This window comes from Clupea harengus, chromosome 22 (genome assembly GCF_900700415.2).
Source record: "Clupea harengus chromosome 22, Ch_v2.0.2, whole genome shotgun sequence".
In the NCBI taxonomy this organism is placed as follows: domain Eukaryota; kingdom Metazoa; phylum Chordata; class Actinopteri; order Clupeiformes; family Clupeidae; genus Clupea; species Clupea harengus.
This window is the reverse complement of record NC_045173.1, coordinates 5785809-5809847: the sequence shown is the minus strand read 5'-3', so window position 1 is coordinate 5809847 and position 24039 is coordinate 5785809. Positions and strand designations below refer to the sequence as shown.

The 24039-nt window shown below is 44.7% G+C and overlaps 1 protein-coding gene across 2 annotated transcripts; it reads right to left on the bottom strand.

The window, feature by feature from the left end:
• Window positions 1–3308: 3308 nt before the first annotated feature.
• Window positions 3309–23844, bottom strand: klhl5 (kelch-like family member 5). 2 transcript variants are annotated; one of them, XM_031559223.2, is made up of 11 exons: window positions 23030–23844; window positions 15503–15685; window positions 13625–13761; window positions 12190–12386; window positions 11041–11265; window positions 8020–8206; window positions 7121–7345; window positions 6316–6478; window positions 5845–6057; window positions 4894–5065; window positions 3309–4234 (listed from the first exon to the last, which is right to left on the bottom strand). In XM_031559223.2, the coding sequence occupies exons 1-11, from the start codon at window positions 23536–23538 to the stop codon at window positions 4178–4180; spliced, it is 2268 nt and encodes a 755-aa protein (XP_031415083.1). In that variant the 5' UTR covers window positions 23539–23844; the 3' UTR covers window positions 3309–4177. The 2 variants fall into 2 exon arrangements, with proteins under 2 accessions (XP_031415083.1, XP_012686745.2); XM_012831291.3 differs by having other exon boundaries at window positions 11053–11265; window positions 23030–23834.
• Window positions 23845–24039: the final 195 nt, after the last annotated feature.

Genomic DNA, 24039 nt, shown 5'->3' with positions numbered 1-24039 from the left:
CTACATTGGAAATCTTTGAACGCATCAACATTAAACTAGCGAATGATAAATTTGCCTAACTGATGTCTGGCATTTATGTGGGTGACTAGGTGTCTCGCTTTGCGTTGCACTGCACAGCATTTGACCCCTTGTCCCGCAAACTGTACATTCAGATAATGTCCCGCATTTTCATAGGTAATTTGTTTTATGTCAGGAATACACAACACATGGACGCGTTATTTTGCCATGGGGCCGGTGAACTACGTCACAAAAATGTACACAAACTTTGCAGATAAAGGTAAAAGTTATCTTTTTATATGTTATAGCAATAGCAAAAGCTGTAATCTGTATCTTTTTGGTCCTAACTGCTGTGCTGTGGAATCGACTAGAGGATAAAATATAGGTGATTACATTATATCAAAGTTATTTATCACTGTGACGTTTGTAAACCAAACGACAATGCGGGGCATTATCTCTATATTTTAATACAAAGTGTCAAAATGCTGTGCACTACAACACAGCCTTAAAGCTATTCACCCTTGACAAATCCCGTCCCTTATTGATTCAATACAACAATTCAATTCATCACAGCTTTTTATTTTCCAATACAGGACGACCCCCTATACACACTGGCAAGTCATGTTGCATTTAGGCTACTTTATGGAGGTAGGCTACTGGCCTACATCTACGCCTCGATTTGTTTTATAATCAAACAGTGGGGGGCGACAAACATCTATTTATGAATCAGTCATAAATAGAAAATGACATGCACATAATATGCTATCGTTTCCATCGATTTTACATCATCTCTTCATCGATCAATTTCGATGCTTACAGTGAGCGCTCAGATGAAAGATGCCCACTACAGGACCCGAGGTGACCCATTTCTCACTTCAAGCTTGTCAGGTAATTCATATGGCCTCGATGATTTAAAGATTCCTGCACTGTAAACAGCATGGTGAATCATATTTGGACTGGCTGAGCTCCCAGCTGTAATACGTGTTTGGGGGAAAGGTCGTTCACGACACTGCAGCAATCTACCCTGACTTCTCCTCTGACTCCAAACTGAATTGCACCCCACAAAGAGAAGTATCCGGTGATGCTACTCAGGCCTGAATACACACACACACACACACACACACACACTTTCAGATCACATTTTTTCTTAGACTATTCAGGTGCAACTCCCTCACTGGGCAGAACTGAGTATGCATTTAAGAGTCCAACTGAACAAACCATTTGGAATTTTTAGAGATAGTTGTAGTAATGTGGACATGTCAAATTATGTTTCCTTCCTGTTCCACGCATCTGAGACTAAATATTGTACATATATAAATATATACCTGAGAATATTACACAAACAACACAAAGGATTGGTTTTCTTTTCCAGTTTAATATAAAAATCAATCAAATAAAATACATTGGAATGTACGAAATAAAACAAAATACCCATACACGACAACTGTCTGAGAGAGCCTCTTGTCAAATAAAAAAATGCATAACAAAAATCACTCATAAACACACACACAGAGAGAGAGATAGAAGAGAGAGAGAGAGTAAACCGAAACAGATCATTAAATAATCAACTACACAGAACATGTCCACATAACTACACATAACATTTTACAATTGCATTATGTACATTCTAAGTGCTTATGATGAAGCTTAGCTTTTTTTTTAGGAATGAAGATTATGTTGATGTATACTATATGCATGGAAAAATGACCACCAGCAGTCATGAAAAGGTGATACATTCTGGATCTGCACCCAGAAAAAACCCACTGATCCAGCCAGACTGTAGCAGCTGTTGAATGCTACAAATGTCAAAATGGAGTTTTGTTTGATGTCTTTGAATAGCAACCATCTGTGATATGCCCCGAACATGGCATGTTAAATGCAGTTAGGCAGAATGTCTGAAAGTGCCTGTTTCCGGTACGCTTAGTCAAAGAGCTGGTCTTCAGTGGTTCTGTGGTTTGTCCAAGCAGGGTCTGGATGAATGGGGCATTCCACAGGCTGCGTCTCTCAGTCATGCTGACTCATCATGGACAAATATGAATCTTTTTCCCCGGGGCAGGGGCGCTGTGTCCATATCACTCACACTTATCCTTCAGTGTAAAAAGCTGCTGAAAGAGGGGACTCCAACGTCAAATGTTGTCTTTCACAGCCTTTCGTTCAGCAGGAAAAAATTACTTTTTCTAGATTTCTTTCCAGTTACAATTCCAGTCAGTCTCTCTATGCTTTGAAGGCCTCCCAGAGCTCTTGACTTTACAGCCCCCTGCACGGAGTGGTCCACCTGTCAATCATGAAAAAAAAAAAAAAACACCATCGTCTTCGCTATTTATTTTCTGCTTATCTCGCACTCTCTCTCTCTTTCTCATCACTCTCAGTCTCTCTTTTTCCCAGTTTCACCATCAGGTTTAGTTTCTCCACTCTGTGTGTGTGACTGTTTGCATCCCTGCTATTGGTTTCTCTCCCCAGTCCATTCCTCAGCAAGCATACATAAATATGTGTGTGTGTGTGTGTGTGTGTGAGTGTGTCGTATATCCGACCTACAGCATGGAGAGAAAGTGAAACTGAATGTCCTCCGAGCCTAATGAACACCCGACCTGACTAACAGCAGGATGTAGACAGCTGCAAAACGCCCGTTAGCTTCTATGCAGTTCTGACAGTGAGTCTGAGGGACTTCTGCTCATCTGTATCCCCTGACAGTAGCTGAAGCTTGTTCAGCTCAGATGTGTTTGAACAGCACAACCCTGGCTGTACTTCCATATTCAACTAAAAGAGTCCAAACATGTTCATTACATCCAATCACTCCTTTCTTCTCCACCTGTGCCATTTCCTTGCTTTGTCTGTGATAAAAGAAAATGTCATAGTTCCCTTTCGCACCTCCATTAAAACGAAGCAAACGGATGAGGGCTGGGTGATCTGTCCTAAGTCTGTCAGCCACTGCTGAAGCACTCTGGTGCTTTAATGACCACACCTCTGGGCTCTGTCTCCCCTCTCACTACCCGTTTGTTTTCTCCCCCTCTGTGAGGAGCACTGGCAATAACTAATTCATCTCTGGCTTTTATGTTCCATCCCACTTCCCTACCACTGACAGCTGAAAAGATGACAAGTGGAGCAGAGAGAAGTGAGCCTGTGTAAGTGTGTGTGTGTGTGGAGCAGGGAGAAGTGAGCCTGTGTAAGTGTGTGTGTAAGTGTGTGTGTGTGTGTGTGTGTGTGTGTGTGTGTGTGTGTGGAGCAGAGAGAAGTGAGCCTGTGTAAGTGTGTGTGTGTGTGTGTGGAGCAGAGAGAAGTGAGCCTGTGTAAGTGTGTGGGTGTGTGTAAGTGAGTGTGTGTGTGTAAGTGAGTGTGTGTGTGTGTGGGTATGTGTGTAAGTGTAAGTGTGTGTGTATGTGTGCGCATTGCTGGAGGGTAATGGAAGTGGCTTATATGAAAGAATAAGTGCAACTGGAATGTATAATAGCCACTGCTGGAGAGAGAGGGAGTGGAGAACAGGCTGAGCCTTCCTTTTCTACCCTCCACTTTAATTAACGTCCAGCAGAAGCAGCTGCCTACAGGGACACATACAGCTGAATATCAGTTAAATATAACCTCAACAATCATTTCATCTCACTGTCATCCTCATCGGTTACTGCCAGCCTAATCCAGAGTTGATATGCAGAAAATCTTTTGGGACTACCCCTGAAATCCTCTTCCAGCAGATGCAGTACAGTGGTAGTTCTTTCAAGCTGGTGAGCTCCTCTCAGATGCAGGACAGTGGTGGTCCTTTCAAGCTGGTGAGCTCCTCTCAGATGCAGGACAGTGGTGGTCCTTTCAAGCTGGTGAGCTCCTCTCAGATGCTCTATGCTGTGCTGAGCAGCTGGTGTCTCGTGCTTGGCTGCAAACAGGGCAGAGCCAGCATCCACTCAGCCTGCCCTGGATATGCAGGGTGAGCCGGGTGACGGAGCATGTGAATGAGAGCATGACTGAGAGCCTGAAGGAATGGAGAACACTGCAACCCAATTAAGATCCACTACAGTCAGACCTCTTCTTCTCACGAGGAGCAGATCCCTTTGCACGTGTTATGTGTGTGTTTTGACTGCATGTCCACACCTAGTGTCTTGAGTGAGGAGGAGTTTACATTCTGTATTGTGGGAGTGCTGAACCGCTCCCTGGAAACTGCTACAAAGAAAATGTTGTGAGGCTGAACATGGTTTTAGAGTTTGACTGCCACCACACATGCACCAGCTCGGCCCAAGCACAATGGTGCCACCTGAGAGAGAGAGAGAGAGAGAGAGAGAGAGAGAGAGAGAGAGAGAGAGAGAGAGAGAGAGAGAGAGACATTTTAGTACAAGGTCAGTGTAAAAGAAGGACATCTTGTGCAGGACATCTTAATAATGTACATGGCTCAGCAGTACCTGCCCCAATTTGAAAAGCTAAAGAACAGGGGACTGTTGGAGGGAGTGAGAGAGAGAGAGAGTGAGAGAGAGAGAGTAAGAAAGTGAGAGAGCGAAAGAGAGGCTACCACTAACGTTGTCTACCTACTGTCAGCGGCATGAATTCCATTTCCATAATAACAGGGCATGAACACAACACAGCTTCGTCTTCATTACCATGGCATGAAGGAGAAAGGGGGTGGGCACAGCGAGACATAAAATATGTTGGCGATTGCAGAGACATGGCCATGAGGAAGGAAGACATGGATGGAGAGCAAAAGAGAAAGAGAGCATGCTCTGACACTGTGGTAAGTCAGGGAGAGGTATGACAAGAGCTGAAGCGCACAACAGATGATAGAGAGTGCGCGCGAGAGAGAGAGAGAGAGAGAGAGAGAGAGAGACAGAGAGAGAGAGAAAGAGAGAGAGAGACAGAGATATGGGGTGACTCACAAAGAAGCAGTTAGACACAGAAGTGATGACTCGTTCCCTTGGTTACCTGTGTCCACTCATTGGTCTGGGGATCGTAGGCCTCCACAGTGTTGAGATACGACTGCCCATCGTACCCACCCACTGCATAGAGACGATCACCAAGGAGACACACTCCCACTGCATCCCTGCTGAGGCTCATGGGAGCGACCGCAGTCCAGGTGTCTGTCTTTGGGTCATACCTGGAGAGAGATGGTGGGGGGTGTGAACAGATTCACACAAAACTTCATCTCCAAACACACACAAAGAAACATAAGTACTCACAGTCTCAATGTCACCCGAATGTCATTCAGTTTGCAAACCAGAGATACAAAGGCCTGTGATGAAGGATGAATGGTGGATAGTTTTCAAAAGGGGAGCTGGCTGCCTATATTGACTCATAGCTTTACAGTCGGAAAGATTGTCTTTGGGGGGTTCCTTTCATCTCTGTATGGATTTCTGTGGACTTTGTATTTTCTACTATGATTTATTTCTCAGAATCCTGTAAATGGATTCACATGGGTGTCAAGGGCAATACAAATACAAATACAAATACAAGCTTCCTCTGGGCTCCTAGACCATAATTCCAGTGAAAACAAAGCTGAGTTGTGGTCTGTCAGTGCCAGGCTAGACATTTACCCAGTGGAGCGGTCACCTGTAAACCATGGACTGGGAAAGTGGATATTTGGGCACTTTGTTCCTGGGAAGATCACCTAGGCAACCCTCTTAGTGTCGCTCATTCATCCTTACATTTCGACTTACATTCCATGCACACAAGTAACTAAGCGTCCCCAGTAGAGTTAATCTTAGAGTAGTTCAGCTGCTCACAGGAGTTCTTAGCAGGCATATAAAATCGACCATTCTTGGTGTCCTTGAACACAAACACTGTAAAAACCACAGCTCCTTCTACAAAAGCCTAATTTCCCTCCAACTGTGGCATTGCATTCGCCCTTTGACACCGTGCTGCCCTCCGACCCCTCACCTCTCCACGCAGTCAGACAGACGGGAGGCCAGGCTGGAGGCGGGAGCGTCATGGCCGCCGATAGCATACAAGAAGCCGTTCCAGGTGGCTACACCCACGCCCCCACGCCGCTTAGCCATGGGTGCACAGCTGCTCCACTTGTTGGTGTGTGGGTCGAAACACTCCACTGACTTCAGGCACGAGCTTCCGTCCCTGCCCCCAACTGCATACAGCCTGAGCAACACACACATACACAATCAAAAACTGCATAGACACACCAAACCAGATTATACATACAGTAGAGTCATATACTATATCCATACTTTAACATCTTGTGTAAACATACTGTGCTTTCATACTGTGCACGTATACCTTACATTTTCAAAATTAGAATATATACTTAAGCCTCCAATTCCGTATTTTCTCTGGTGGAATAACACACACACACACACACACACACACACACACACACACACACACAAAGGCACTTACTTGCTGTTGAGGACTGCAACCCCCACAGTGCTCCGAGGTGTTGCCATGGAAGCCACAAAGCTCCATTGCCGTGCCTGAGGATCCCAGCGCTCCACAGTGCTAAGATAGCTCCAGCCATCATGACCCCCCACTGCATACATTGGTCCCTCCAACACCGCTACACCTACAGCACACACCACACACACACACACACACACGCGAAAAGAGAAAGCTGTTGACTTCAATTTGGTGGACATTTTTTAGGAAACATGAATTTCAGACAATGACACTAAGCTGCTGATTAATTCAATCACTGAAGGGGGGCTGCTTTTGGCTAATACCGTGTGTACAAACAGAGGGAGCCTTTGGTAATGTGACTCACAGGTTCCTCCCACTCTTCAAAACCTGCTCTCTCTTTCTCTCTTGACTTTACCGTTCCTTCTCTCCCTCTCCATCAGGCACAAGCATTCACACACATCCAGTGATTACAGGGCAGATAACTGCTTTTTGACACGTCAGTGATTGAGGGATTTAGTAGTGAGAACAGCTGCACAACACAGATGCTGCTTGAGCTCTAATTCCACCACATGGGAAATCAAATGAACACACTCTCAAACATACACAACTCCTGAAGCAAACTGGCACATCTGTCTGCGCGCGTCAGAATCTAATCCCACAGTAGAATTCAAACAGAAGACGGCACACAATCTCCTTTCATTCCCTCCTTAAAGCCTTTTCAGTTTGCCACGCTGGCCCAGGCAGTGGCAGCCAAGAATATGCATGAACAGTGAAGAAGCGGTGGTAGAGTCGTAAGAGGGAAGCGTACCTAAGCCGTGCCGGTGGGTGGACATGGGGGGCATCACGCTCCAGGTCTTGCTGCGGGGATTGTAGCACTCCACTGTGTTGAGGGTCTTCAGGCCATCTCGCCCCCCCACCACGTAGAGACGGTCGTCCAGTACAGCCACCCCGAACTGCAGCCTGCGGCCGCTCATCACAGCCACCTGTCTCCACGTGTCCCTCCGCAAACAGTACTGCTCTATAGACGTAGCACCTAATCAACACACACACACACAAACACATAAATATGGTATTTCTTAGTGTAAGCAAGGAACTATCAGTGACGTGATATTGAGTCTGCAATTTCATTTCTACAACAGCTTCTAATGGCATGGTGTCGCTGGATTCCGCTGACATAGAGGACTCTGCTGTACTGCGACAGCAATTCCAGACTAATGTGCTAGGACATCTAGAAGTACATCTCATTTTTCATGTATGCCCTTGATTCCTCCATCCTCGTTGCAATATTCCTTTCTCACTTCCTTCACGTTTATATTAGAGGATCTAGACCGGCAGGGAGGAACGTTTGAGGAATAAAGGAAGTGAGAACACCCCAGGTGATTGAGGATGTTAAGATGATGTTTTTGAAGCCTCTTGCTTAGCAATAGAGACGCGTCTGAGAGAACATCATACACAGACGCAGCCAGATTAAGTGGATCCAGTAAATGAACAGTGTCTACTAAACTCTTTCCATTTTAATTTGAGCTTTAATTTCAAAAGATTAAAGATCTCCCATGTGTAATGAAGGTCATACTACCAAAGCCTGGCTGCACAGATGGAGCGAGAGAGATAGTGTGTGTGTGTGTGTGTAAAACAGGGAGAGACACAGGCATAGTTTAGTTTCCATCACTGCGATTGTAGTGTACTGTAAGTGTTGCTTGTGTTTACCCTTGGTGGCATCCATGCCCCCCACGGCGAACAGGGCCCCCACGGTGGACTTGCGGGGCCGCGTGCGGGGGCTCTGCAGGAGGGGCCGGCGCTCAGGCAGCAGGTGGTACTTCATGGCCTCCATCACCAGCCGCTGGCACTCCACGCTGTCCCTCAGCAGTGGGTTGGATTCCATGTCGGCCAAGAACTACAAAACCAAAAACAGAAACACACTACATTACCCTTGAGTCCTACACAGCTCATACTTTCCCTGGAAGGAGTCACCTACTTACACCACAGAAAATATCAACTAAAGGGGGAGGGTAGCAAGCAATCCTACACCCACACAGACACAAATAAATGCTATTCCCAGACACCCTGAGCTGGATGGTAACCTGACTTGCAGCATCAGAGAGTACTTTCTCTCTCTCTCTCTAGCAAGATAGAGAAAGCAAGAGAATGGGGAAGAAACGGGGTCATTATCCAAGCCTGCCTCATACATAAACATCAGTGTGTCCCCTGGTGGCTCAGCCGTCTAATCCATGTGAAAATGACACCTCTCAAGCCCCATTAATGAGCCCTCCGCTTGTTGCTCCCGCTTTCCTTCCCTGCTCTTATCATCCCTCGCTCCAACACAAGGCTGCTAAGCGGCTACTTTTAATTACAGAAAAGCCGCTCTGCTGCTCTGATCCTCTCCTAATGAATACCAACCTTTACCCAGACTCACCCTTCCACCTCTAGTTAGGGTTACAGAGACAGAAAAACAGAAGGATTTATAGATATAAACACACATAGACAGACAGACAGACTGAGGGACAGAGATAGTGTGTGAGAGAAAAACAGTCATTTGGTGAATGCAATAGTTCTATTCATCCTTTTGTTTCATGAAGGAAAGCTGTCAGACCAACCTCGGCCCAAGTCCTTACAGGCTCCTATAGTGTCTCTGTCCCTTCCCATTCTCATCGGTGGGCAGTCGCTTCATTTGGGCCCTCTGTTCCTCAGTCCCTTGATTCAGCAAGTCATCTATGTCATGTTCCACTCCCTTAACGTAACCTCTTCATCCAATCTACTCACCCAGTCACATCACACATCTCTTCCGTCAGCTCGTCAATCGACACCTCCTAACTCTGTCACACTGTCATATTTACAACCCCTGTCTATCTATCCATTAATCCATCACTCCACCCAGCCGTTCTGTCGACCCATCCATCCATCACACCCCCCCCACCCTACTCTCTCCTCATTTCTCATCCCCTTCTCTTGAAACCCAAATGTGATGAGGTCACGCAGCCTGGCCCACAGAACATGCTCATTAGCATCTTCGCAGCAGAGGCTGTCACCTTCAGAGCTCTGCTCCACGGAGAAACGGCTTCAGCCCAATATAAATATATATGAATCCATAAATAATGCACACAGGAGAAATGAAAAACGATCTAATGGCTACAGAAGAGAATATAAAGCTGCCATGGCAGCCAGGGACCAGAGAACAGTGGATTTACATTTTTATTGGAGCTGCACTGTGGAGCGAGCCACACACACACACACACACGCAAACACACAGACACACACACACACACACACACACGCAAACACAGACACACACACAGACACACACACACACACACGCAAACACAGACACACACACACACAGACACACGCAAACAGACACACACACACACACACACACACACACACACACACAGACACACACACACAGACACGCAAACAGACACACACACACACACACAGACAGACACACACACACGCAAACACAGACACAGACACACACACACACGCAAACAGACACACACACACACACACACACACAGACAGACAGACACACACACACACACAAACACAGACACACACACACAGACACACACACACACGCAAATAGACACACACACACACACACACAGACAGACACACACACACAAACACACACATGTTAACACACAAACACACACACACGGATGCAAACAGACACACGCAAACACACAGACACAAAATTCAGCAGTGGGTCACAGGGCCTCAGTAAGCCATCATTTATATTTTTGAAGTTCCAGCTATGAGATGCTTGTTTACTTTTCAGGTGACCTTCCCCACGGATCAATCACCTCATGACAGAGAGGTAGTGGAGAGCCAACAGCAGTCTTGCTTGACCTCCATTTATTCTCTGTCACAAAAACTGTCAACACAGTGAAAGTCAATGTGGAAAAAATACATATCAGTCTATGAGTGCAGAAATGCTGTGACGGGAGTGCAACCCGCATCAACTCTACACGTTAGTTTAGTAAAACAGACACATGGGCAGTGTGCTTGGAACTTGACAATGACAATGCGACTCATACCGCTGATGCAGTTCCAGTGTGTTTTATTTGTATACTGCAACCTTTTCAGTGTGTGTGTGTGTGTGTGGTGAATGTAAACTGTGTGTGTGTGTGTGTGTGTGTGTGTGTGTGTGTGTGTGTGGTGAATGTAAACTGTGTGTGTGTTTGTGTGGTTTGTTTTCTTAGCTCTGCACTTGATAGATTCCTGAGGCAGTGAGTGTGCATGATAAGGAAATCCTCTTTAGACCTCCAGTGGAGGATGAAAGAGCAGGAGCAGGTTAGCACCGTTTCTCTGCTTGGGTTCGGTGTGGGGAGGTGAGGAGAGAGGGGGGGGGAGAGAGAGAATACACCATCTCCTCAAGCCCTCAAAAAGACTGATAACACAGCAAGCACCAAAACACAGCACGCATGCAAAATCCACACACAAGCACACACACGCACACATAATCTCTCTTTCTAAGGACATAAACACACCCCGGTCCGAATCACACGTCTCATATTCTGGTGTGTAATTCTGGTATGAATCTATGTATCAAATAAAAATCACATCCATTCACACACACAGATAACTGATCATATAGTGTGTATTCATGTTTAATTTGCATGAGATAGTGAGTTTCTGTGGTTGGGTGTTGATTGTATGGGCTGGGTAAATGAGTGAGTGAGTGAGTCCCTGTATGTTTTGTGTGCTGAAGTGAATGCTATACTCCACCTCCTGTCTGACCTGTGGGTGCAGCAGTGGCAGGCGGATGTGTGCCAGCAGGTTGGGGAGGTGGTCCTGGCGGGCGGTGCAGTCGTAGCGCACCCAGCTGAGCAGGGCCTGGACCACGGTCTCCTCCTCTGGCACGTTCATGTCATCAGACGCCAGCAGCTTCTCAATATCAGACGGAGGGAGCAGCAGGAACTCCTGATTGCGCATCACATCCAGGAAGTGCTCCTGCAGAGACAGAGACGGCAAGACCATCAGGGGTCTGGGCGCATTTTAATGAGATCTACCTGGAGTGACTGCATTTACAGAAATGAGGTTTTAAAATGGAAACAGAGGTGGTGGCCAAACTGAGATGTTCTAGTTTAAATGTGACATGTTACTCCAGTGGTTACAGCACCAGAACTGAAAGCATAGTGGGAGAGGGAGAGAAAGGAAAATACATGGCTGTTGTGTAGACAAGACAGTGTAGAGAGAGAGAAAGAGAGAAAGACATACAGAACAAGTATAGGGTAAGAAAATAGGAAAAGGGCTAAAAGAAAAAAAAAAAAAAACGAAAACACACACAAACATGATTAAAATACAAGCCAGAGAAACAGCGAGACATTAGACTGAGAAGACAGAGGAGATGGAGAAGAAATGGGGCAAATTAAGTGTCCCCCCCCCCACCCACAGTTTCCATGGTAACCCCACTGGTAACTCTGAGTGTGCTATTATGTGTTATATTTCTGAATGAGATTCTTTCCAGAGCAAAACAACATCAAACAGGACATAGCCAGACTTGTCTGACCCAAAATACATAAACAACTCACGCACACACACACACACACACACACACACACACACACACACACACACACACACACACACACACACACACACACACAGCGAGAACCCCTGGCTGCTTTGACATATTACACAGAGCCAGCAGCACTGTTCCACTGAGTGAGCACTGGAAAATGTTTATCACAGTTTTACAGCCTCACATTAGCATGGGTTAAGTGGAAATGTACCATTTATAATTCACTCTGCTGCATCACTGTGGGTGCCATTTGACCTGCATGTGTGTGTTTGCGTGTGTGTTTGTGAGAGTGTGTCCACATACACGCGGTCAGAATGTGTGGTGTACGTTAGAAATGTCCAAATGTATCTCACCATAGTGTAGTTGTGTGCTACTTTGTGCAGGTCCTGGCAGCCTTGTGCGTCGGCGAAGGATCTGATGCCCAGACAGTTGGAGGGGTGCAGCTGCTTCATGAGGAAGGAGCAGCAGGCCTGCACCACTGCAGAGAGCTGCAGCAGACAGGAGGCCGACAGCAGGCTCTCAATGGTGTCCTCTCGCAGCTCCAGACGCCCTGCTCACAAACACAGCACACTGGGTGTGAGTGTGAGTGTGCGTGTGTGTGTGTCTGTGTGTGTGTGTGTGTGTGTGGGAACGTGTACGTGTGTGTGTGTGTGTGTGTGTGTGTATGTGTGAGTATGTGTGAGTGTGTGTGTGTGTGTGTAAGTGTGTAAGTGTGTGTGTATGTGGGGGAACATGTGTGTGTGTGTATGTGTGTATGTGTGTGTGTGTGTGTGTGTATGTGGGGGAACGTGTGTGTGTGTGTGTGTGTGTGTGTATATGTGTGTGTGTGTGTGTATGTGTGTGTATGTGTGGGAACATGTGTGTGTGTGGGTGTGTGTCACAGACCTGGAAGGCAGCAGATGCTTATGCCATGACCAATGTCCAGTGCATTATAGGGCACGTTCTGTGTTTTTAACAGTCAATATCTGCCTGTTTCACTGACAGTCCACAGTCTGCTACTGAGTAATGACCATCTATAACCAATGTTCATAACGACAATTTGTGATTCCATTTGTGTTCTTTGCTTCAGCATTAGCTTTAAAACAGTCTACAGCAAGATAAGCACTATTGTTTCACTCTGGTCACATCTTTGAAATCTTGTGTAGATTTTGTATTGCCAATAATGACATATAAAGTAGTATACATTTATATAAAGATTCATAATGTAGTCGAAATATCGATTTGACAAAAAATAAATATACCCTGTTCAGTCTTTCTGAATGTGTAAACATATTTCCCACTCTGTTACATAGAAACGTAAATCTGTACACAAAATGGCATCAACAATCCTCTCTGCTTAAGAGAACAGTTAGATATAAATCCAACGGATTAAAAGCTTCAATTCTGAATTCCTGACAGAAGAGATGAGCTGCGTCTTCACGTGAGCATGTGTGTGAAATATGTATGCGTATCAGCAGGAACACGTCCCATATGTAAGACAGTTGTGTCTAATGACTGGGGTGGGCTGCAGCAAAAGGAGGGCATGTTTGGCTGACTGCTCGCAGAAGTCTGCCATTGCAATTATATGAGGAGCAAGTTAGAGGAAATGGGGCTCTGGTTTGAGATAAAAGGAAGGGAGGGGGGGGGCTCTTTTCATCTGAAGTCTGGAGGGTGTCTAATTCCCCTGAATGACTGATCTTAACTCTCTTAAACCGCTGAATTTATATTCAGTATAACTGGTGTGCTTGACCTCATAACAAGGGAAATGTATTTTGTGCTGACACTGACGATTGAGCTCTGAAGCCTTACCTGTGTAGGCATATTGAACCAAGACCCACAATGCATCTGGGTCCACACCTTCCATCTTGACCTCCTCCTGTTTGGCTTCTCGCACATCACTGGTAAACATGGCAGCAAAGTAGTCGGACACGGAGGACAGAACCAGCCTGTACATGGGAATGGGAGACAGAAAGAAAGGAGGGAAGAGGTAAAGAAAGAGAAAGTTCACTAGTTTGTGTGTCATGAGATGCCGCCATGTAAAATGTAGCACTTAATAATTAAAATACATCATTAATTAACGGTAGATAATGATGAATAATGATAATGAATAATGATATTGAACTATAATGAATCAAGCCATATGGAACCATGTTTAGCTAGTGGTCTATGGAGTTCATTGTCTTATCTTTAATCAAGAACATGGTCTTTCAATTTGAGAGCATTATTTATTTATTCCATGTACGGATGCTTTCCCCTCAAAAGCCCTGCTGGCGTGCATATTTCCTCTGTTCCTGCTCAAAACTGTTTGTCTGCACTCAGAAATGCTGTTGCTTGCACAAATGTCTTGTGCTTCCGTTTGAATCCTCCTTGCACTCAGGCTGTGCGCTAGCACGTCTTCTGCTCACAGATTTCTGTGCTCCCTTTGAGATTGCTGTGAAATTACCCTATCAAATGACAGGACATTTGTGCATGCAACTGCAGAAGCAGAGCACATTTGAACGCGAACAGGGGTTTTGAGGGAAAACATTAAAAAATCTGAACATTAAATTAATAAATAACGCTCTCAAATTGAAAGATTAAAGATTGGGACATTGATTACACATAGGGAAAACTCCATAGTGGTCTAAAAAGTGTGTTTATAGTTTTTAGGTGCAGAATGTTTCAGAATGTGCGGATATATGCATATGAAATCTTCCCTATGAATATAGGGAGCCTGTGTGAAATAATGACAAACCCCAGAGCATGGTTAGATAAACTGAACCCATTATCTCTCTCCCACTGGTGCGGTTTTGACTCTCTGCAAACCACATCAAACGCCCCGACATCCTGCAGAGGTCAACACTGTCCTAATGTCACATGTTACCAGATGCTTTGTCAGCACACACAGTCAGAGAGCTATTGCCATATAATCAACGCATTGCGTGTGTTGTCAATGAAGAACACACTGCTCTCAGTATTGTTTCAACTGACAAGAAAAAAAAGATGAATCATTTGGAGCTTTAACGGCTGGTTCCGAGGGGCATCACACCAACATTCTGGCCAGTGAAACATGAGGCCATTTGGAGCATGAGCCGAGAGCCTCTCCTCTCCTCTCATCACTTCTTTGATTCCTGAAGCTGTTACTCCCCAGGGCTGTGTTCCTGCCTGTAGAGCACCAGCTGCTCCTCTATGCAAAACTGAGCTTCACAATGCTTCAATGGATTTGTTTGTTGGGTTGGGTTGTTGTTGTTTTTTGAGTTCATTTAAAAGTAGTGATCTGCTTCTCAGTAAATATTGATTGCATTAACCTGTGCACTGCTAAGCTACATTATAAGCACACTTTGAGACCAAAAGTTTTGATCTATAATACAGCATTATCCACTCTACATGAAAACAGACTAGTCAAAATGATTGTGTGTGTGTGTGTGTATGTGTGTGTGTGTGTGTGTGTGTGTGTTACTGAACTGGTTGTAATGATCGGGGAAAGAGGCCCCAGCAGCGGTCATAATTATTTGATCAGGCAAGATATCTTGTTTTTGACCAGTGAACCCCGTTAGGAAGAGAGCCCTGTCCATGAGTTAAAGGTGACATCCTCCCACTGCCCATGCATGTGTTTTCTTGAGAGCGTGCAGGACCACACCTGTAGGGGGAGTACATGTGTTCTCCTGTGTGTGTGTGTGTGTGTGTGTGTGTGTGCCTGTATGCTACCTGTGCGCCGGTATTCTGCGGTCTCCGGCGATCAGCACCACGTCACACAGCTGCCGTGTCCTGAGGTACGTCTCCATGCGTCTGAAGGTGTGCTCAGCGTGGCTCAGCGCCTGGAACATCTCTTCGGGGACACACGGCTCCATCGAGGCGCATGAGGACAGCGTCTGACTGCTGTTGGACGTCCTGGGCCAAAACACACACAAATTGCATTTGCATTAAAATAAAATATCACTGTGAAAATCTACTCTATTTATGGAGCCACGCTGACAAACATCAAAGGCAGGGTAGGAGATTTATTGTAGAAGCATTTTTGATATATTTCTTGAAATTCTCTTGAATTGAAATGAAATAAATACATCAGATGATCTGGCAATAAAAAGAAAATATTCTGATGGATTGGGCGGGCAAAGCAACCACACATGCCTCCTCTCAGTCTGGCTGACAGTCGACCGACCACTCAGCCAGGAGTCTGGGGGCATGAGAGGAGATAAGAACCACAACTGTGGGAGTTGAAGGGCCTGAAGTGTGACGCCATGGTTGCTGCATTTCTGTTGGACAGGTAATTATCCGGTTTGTTTTGGGGGGAATTTGATATTTTCTTGAACTACGTAGCCAACGTAGCTAGCTACTAATGTAGCTTGTGTATTAGCCCAACACTAACGTAGACTATGTAGCTATGTTTACACATAACGCTACCTTGTATGTAATCTCTATCTTGTATGTTTGCCGGTGTCTGCATTGTAGTTGTGAGTGTTGTTTGAGGCACACAGGGCAGTTAAAGAGGATGTGTGTGTTATATGTGTTTTTGTGCACGTAAACAGTCTGCAAAGTTACAAAGCACAAGGTACACACCAGAGGGAGTAACTCTCCCGCAGAAACCACTTTTGTCTGCTGCCTGAAACGCCTCGATGGAATTCCAGAAATGAAAAATAATGTGGTTTTGGAACATTGAAGCATGTAAATCTTTTCTAGTAGACCCCAAAATACATTTATGGACACTGAAAATGAGCATAATCTTTAAGACATAATAAAGTTAGAGAGATAGTTCATTTCGTGCATCATTCAGTGCCAGCCATTTAAAGACAATTGAAGACTAAGAGAGTGACAGAGACCAAAAAAAAAAGACAGAAAGGGAGAGGGGGTAGCGAGAGAAAGTGAGAATTTAGTCTAGGAGGGCTGAGTGATGGGAGGGGGATCTGGCCCTTCCAGTGTCTTCCTTCTGGGCTGTGTTAGTGCTAAAAGCTCTGAGACGGAGAAGCACACCTCCCTAATGGCTCTATGAGTCTGTCTGACTCCTACAGACGTCACATCAAAGTAGCACCCAAGGCCAAAATTCACTCAAATCACATTCTCCACTGCTAAGTCCCATTCATTCCCATGCTAACATTCATTCATACGTAAGCACACACTTCACACATCATTTCGATGCTCTGCAAAATGTCTTAATGATCATCCTCAGTCAATTCTTTATGAAGAGCTGAGTCATTGCACGGACTGCTGCTAGAGGCAGGGTCATTAGCATTACAATTATATGTAAAAGGTCACATTACTCTATGGGCCCTCCAGAAGGAACAATATGAGAGCACAACAACCCTTAATGTTCCTCTTTATTCCTTTCAAATATGTCCACTCTACACGTGCATGTGTTTGCCCTATGTGAAAGACAGAGGAAGTGAGGAAGGATGACGTGCTGGATATCAGTGGAGGAAGGTGAGAGAGTACCAAGTCAAAGGGCTGAGAGATAATTGGGTGACCAGTTCAAAAGGCCAGGGATGCAAGCACAATACAACAGTAGTCTTTTCTTAGAAGGTCACAACACTGCTGGGCTCTCTACCTCTCATTAGATATTTCGCTGCAGAATGGAACACCTGCCATCTCCATTGTCTTCTACAACCTTTCAACCCTCAATGCTGCACTCTACACTAGGGGTGGGAATCTCTTGGCACCTCACGATTCGATTCGATTCCGATTCAGTGGTCAACGATTCGATTCTAAACCGATTATCGATTCTACACCGATTATCGATTCTAAACCGATTATCGATTATCAATTCTAAACCGATAAAACGATTATCGATGCATGTCGATTTTTAAAACATCTGAGTTTGCTACTCAGAGTCTCAAATCACTTCCTACTTTGTGTTTGATAATTAAAGAAAATCAACAGATGAATTACCTTCTCTATTTTTTATTAGAGAAAAAGCTTTCCCTTGTCACAATTATGACTTTCAATGAACAATGCAATAATCGATGCAGCTTGCATTTCAACACAAAATGAATGTGTAAAAAAAAAAAAAAAAAAAAAAAAAAAAAATTAAAATTTATTTTTTTTAATTTTTTTTTATTAAAAAATCGATTATGAACTTTTCTGAATCGAGACAGAATCGTTCTAGAGAGAATCGAGAGAAATCGAAAAATCGATTTTTTCCCCCACCCCTACTCTACACTGTGCAATGAGAGGTCATAAAATAGGCTAGCCTATGGCACCAGATACAACACACACACACACACAGCATCATGTCCAATTGACACAAATGTCCTGGTTCCCTTGAAAAGCCAGGCCTTGATACTGAAGGTAATGCAAAATTCATCCTGGGATCAAAAGAACAGTACCAATTAAAAATCACACTAAAGCCCTGGATACAAACACTAAAAGTAATGGGAAGGACATCATACACATACATGCACACAACTTATGAGCGTCACATAACCTTAATAACAAAGAACTTGATTGATTATGGCCTCACTGGTACAGCAAATCCCCAGGAAACTATCTATGAAAACAAATTAGTCTCCCCCAAACCACAGCCCCTTCTTTTATGAGACTTACAGTTCATACACTATCAGACACACTGACCACACGTTAGCAGCCAAATTACACCTACCGGTACATATGGCACACCTAGCCTTAGACTTCACATCAGATCACACCATGAGAAGGAGAGCATTTGATCAGTTCCCTCAGTTTAACATGTTAAACAGACTCAACATAGTGAACACAATACATGTCAGTGATTACAGGACCAGAGAGAGAGCTTCTCTGACAACAATGCTACAGCCAGTATATTCTCCTTTAAAGTTTCTGTTCCAGAGCAGAATGTCTGTTTATGTTTTGGCCTGAGGGATTCTGTCCACTGCCCATTTCTCCAGTACCATTTTGTCACCCTGGGTTGCTAGATAAAGACACAAACACAGCGTGCGACCGCCAAGGGAGTAAGCAAACGAACCATGACCAAATCAGCCTCGACATCTGTCGGGGGAGAATCCGTATTTCCGCTGGGATCCGTATTGAAACCGGAAGTGAGTACGTAATCCCGGTCTCTGGTTAGTTAAAACTTGTCATCCCCGACAAGTGATCACACCCGTTGTGTAAAATATGCGAATGTCAGCATATTTATAATATAACATTTGATTCTATAAGACTATAAGAAAAGCCTGTGGCAACAGCAAGTAACAAACTAGTCAGTTGGCGAGCAACTGGATAGCTAACAAGCTAGCTAGACCTAGAGTTTAGGGGTGATGTGCTCTGAGTGCAAAAACAAGATGCAGACTATCAAATACATTTTTACAGATGTAAATAATTATATCAGTGCTATTCAGTACACCACATACCGCAGCAAATTACAAATGCATACATTAAACGGAATTAAGTACTTATCTCCGGTTTCAATACGGATCCCAGCGGAAATACGGATTCTCCCCAAACAGCTACTCATGATCCGCTGATCCCTAGCTATCCATTGTATCGCACAGAAACCACATACCCGAGAGCTTATTCAATTTTGTGACAAACAATGGATGTGGTCAAATTTCGCGAGATTAGATACGTTAGATACTCTCTCTTTACTGTATCGTTCTTCCTCTTCTCTACATCTTGGACCAGGACGCCTATTTTCGGAGCAGTGGGCTTGTTTTTGGGATAACAGAGTTAGCATTGCCATGCATCTAGCTAACACTGACAGAGAATAATTCTTTTTAAATATTAGTCTGGTTTAATCATTTGCAATCAATAGAAACACTGCAAACGTATACATTAGCTAATCTACTTATAGAGTAGGACAGTGTCGCTTGCCATTGTCAAAGTTTAACACTGAACTCGTCTTGTGCTTCAAGTTCAAAGTACTTTATTTGTCATTGTCACAAAAACAACGAGACAGTAGAGGCAGCAACAGACAGGGGGGGTGGGGGGGGGACGACACTATGTGAGGATGCTGTTCATTGATTACAGTTCAGCTTTCAATACCATAGTCCCCCTCCGCCTGGTCATCAAGATGAGGTCGCTGGGGATCACCACCATATGTGCAACTGGGTGCTCAGCTTCCTCACTGACCGCCCCCAGGTGGTGAGAGTAGGAGGTGGTGTAACCTCTGGGCCGCTGACCCTCAACATAGGTTCCCCCCAGGGGTGCGTTCTGAGCCCGCTGCTGTATAACATCTACACCTATGACTGCACAGCCTCTGGAAGCTCAACCTCCATCATTAAATTTGCCGACGACACCGTGGTGCTGGGTCTAATCTCCAAAAACAACGAGCAGCCCTACCAGAACCAAGTGGCAGACCTGGCACTGTGGTGTCAGTCCAACAATCTGGCCCTAAATATCAATAAGACAAAGGAAATGGTGGTGGACTTCCGGCGGAAGCAGGACAGCGGGTACACCCCCCTCACCATCAGCGGGGAGCCTGTGGAGAGGGTCCCTAGTTTTAAGTACCTGGGGGTGCACCTCACTGAAGACCTAACCTGGACCCTCCACACACAACACGTGACAAAGTCATCTAGGCAGCGGCTGTACTTTCTCCGTAGGCTTAGGAAGTTTAAGGTCTCCCCTCCCATCCTGAGGACCTTCTACTCCTCAGCTGTGGAGAGCGTCCTCACAGGATGCATCTCCGTCTAGTACGGAAGCTGTACCGCCCAAGACCAGGCCAACCTTCAGAGGGTGGTGCGCTCAGCCGAGCGGACTATCAGAGCGTCCCTGCCCACCGTCCATGATATTTACCATAAGAGGGTGGAGTCGAGGGCAAGAAACATCATGAGGGATGACACACACCCCAATGCCAGCCTCTTCACCCTGTTGCCGTCGGGTAGACGCCTACGCAGTCTAAATTCAAGGACTGAGAGACTTAGGAGGAGTTTCTACCCACAGGCAGTGATATTTTTGCACAGTGTTGAGCCATAGACCCTTTTACATTTAACTACATTTGTTGTATGTGACAAATAAAACACTTGAATCTTGAATCTACCTCTTTTGTGACTGTCCCACTGAAGAGGTATGCTCCTGTTTTAAAATCTTTTCATCATTTCTGTCATGTGCCGGGTAGAACCCTTTACATACTGGTCTATATGGTGGTTTTCTGTGTGATGAGTGATGCATGAGCTGTACAAATAGTATAATTGCGTATTTTGAAATGATGTCACAATATTATTGTATTTGAATTATTTGTTTTGATTATAGTAATTTCTTATTGATTATGAGTATTTGTGTATATAGCTAATTAACGGTGCGGTTGTGGTGAGAAGCAGTCGTATCGTTACACGAGTTATGTCTCTCTTTTGGGACCCTCCTGTTGTAGAGGACCTGTGTGCGACTGGCTAACTCCCTCTGTGAATTTCCTTTCTTTTCTTATAATCAGAGAGTAAAAAAGCACCGCAGGTCCAGTCCAGTTGTGGCATCACTTGACTTCGACCATCATTGGACACAACACAGAAAAAAGAAGAAAGCACTCCTGCTACATAATGGGTTTGTGTGTGTGACAGTTTTCAGTCACTCTTACTACATCAGGCAGACCTCCTGCTGATTGATGCACTCCTTCATATCAGTTAAAGGACCATTAGGCTGTATCATACCCTAAATGAACACGCCCAAATTACATTAGATTAAACACCAACCCCACAAACATACAGACACTCAGAGAGAGATGATGCAAATCAGTGTTGAGCGTCGGAGACCTAATGAGGTCAGAGACTAGTCACACTTGTCCTCAAGCTTCTACCTTCAATCTCATAGTGACTAATAATTCCTTTCAAGACTGATACACAAACATACTCTCCAATGGGCTTTGTTCACAGAGAGGCTTCTGCTTTTGTCTACATGCTGATATCAGTTCACTTATATCATGAATCTGCATGAATGAACTGTAGTCTACAGTGAAGTACACAGATAACATACAGTATATATAATACAGGAGATTAGAGTAGCCTTGTGATTAGGATTTGTAGCCTATGTGTGTCTACGCATAATCTGCTGCATTACCTATTTTTACACAAATTGATACAAAAAAAATGACACTGATGTCTAGTTCTGTGCATTGCACGGATCCATACATAATCTAAGAGTAAACATTTATGTAAGAGAACAGCTCAGACAAGAAACAGGCAATGTGAAGCAATACAGTACAAAGCCATGTCTACTCATGGTCAAACAATAAATCATTGTATTCAGCCATGATGAGTCCGCTATAAAAACGTCAGACTTTAGAGGTTCCGTATGGTGAAATAGGACCTGTGTGTGAGGTGACAGCGTATGAATGTGACTCTTGTGACTGGATGAATTGCCTGTACATATGGGAAGCAACCGTCGATGGCAGGGCAAGTGGTAAAAATGCTGAATGAGGACGCCGATTTGTGTTCATAGCGATCATATCCTTACAATATAATTTTCCTACTGATAGGAGCATACCATTTCGATGGCTCTTCGTTTTTGTTCTGTTGGATTTAAGACCCTGCCTTGTCAGACACTCATACCTGATTAAAACACTTTCAATCAAGAGTATAGCGGATGAATCATTACTTCGAACACACAACACAAATATGCACCCTATCGCACCCTCCATTTCAAGAAGAATTGAATCTACAAAAGTAACTAGATTACAGAAAATCAGGTGAGAGAATGCAAATGCCACACCCATTACATGATTCATTAACTCACTAGACTTAATATGAAAACCACGCCGCTGAGACATTAAATATATGCCAACCTGCGTTGAAAGTATGAGGGCTTTCCTGCCGGGTGGCTGCGAAGGATGTTTCGTCACGATATATGGAAAAACAACCGTTGTCTCACAGGCTGTGAAGTCAGTTTAGACTATGACTCAGTTATCAGACATAGTCTATGGTTTTGATCCTATATGCATACCATAACCCCGCTCTCTGATAACGGATGGCATATTATAATATGAAACGATTTGCTAAACAAGGTGGGTGTATGCACAATGCTGAAAGCCTCAGACAAGCAAAAAAGATATGCATGTACACTAACTAGAATGATTGCATTTCAAGCGTATCTTAAAAGTAGCTAAAAGTTCACGCCCAGACGTTTTAAACGCCGTATGCCATGACAATATTCGTCTAATATCTGAAATTTGATACATAGCCTACTGCTTTCCTACGCTAGAGGTAACATAAAACCAAGTTCAACAAAGAATTCAATTGCAAACATCTGCCTGTACATCTGTTCCTAGACCGCAAGGCTCTAGGACTCGGTTTATAACACTGAAAATGTACGTCTTATTACTAGACAAACTGGCCCATTTACTTGCATGAACTGCTATCAGAATCCACGTTGTTGTTGTTTTCCTCCACACCCGTGGCGTTTTCCACCGATGAAGTCGTCGGGGCGACCTCAGTAGTCACACCAAGAACCGAGCGAGAATGTGGCGGAGGCATCCAGGCTAAAGCCGGGGGACTTCGACACTCCTGCTGACTAAAAGAGCGAGGACACGCTGTGGCGCCCGTGGGCACTGGCCCGTTACTTTGCCTTCCCGTGTCTCCAAACTTTCTGTTGTTGTTAAGGTTGCCCGCAGAGCCGCCCCCGCTGCTTGCACTACTCGAGCCTGTGCCGTTGCTGTTACTGGCACCACCAGTGGAAGGGGAACAGCCGCTAACGGAAGGTAGGTCGCCAGAGGTTCCTGCCGTTCCTCTCCCAGTGAAGAAGTCTCCCAACGGGGGCTGGTTGTGTGGTGGTGGTGATGTGGGGTGACCGAACCATCTCCATCGGATTCGAAGGATTTGCTTCACATCGAACTCCTTTCTGGAGCTCGACATTCCATCCAGTGACACGACGGAACAAGATGGAATTCTATGGTGGACAGCCCCGAGATCGTCTTGGCAACCGCAAGCTGAGATGTAACTCGAGAACACCGAGGAGGCTGACGGCTACACACAGAGGCAGCGAATGGGAATGAGGATGGATGAGGAGAGAACACTCCTCTCTCTTTCTCAAGTGGTGGTGACATGCGTGCCGCAAAGCGCATCTATTCCTACAGTACCCAACTGCCATCGTAGGCTTCGCTCAAATGGGACCATTTACTCTAGTCTAGATTATTAAAATGATATAAATGAATAAAATGAAAACCGAGGCAGGGCATCTAAGTAAAGTCAGAAAGAACCTATTATGTCTGTAACTCCGTTTTCTGTTATTCTTGTCATTTGCTAAACCTCAACATCAAATGGAGATGCTTTGTATTTCTCCTTGAAAAGGTATTTACACTACATTTACCAATGAAATCCTTATATTTAAAGGAAGCTAATTTTGTGAGGAGTTTT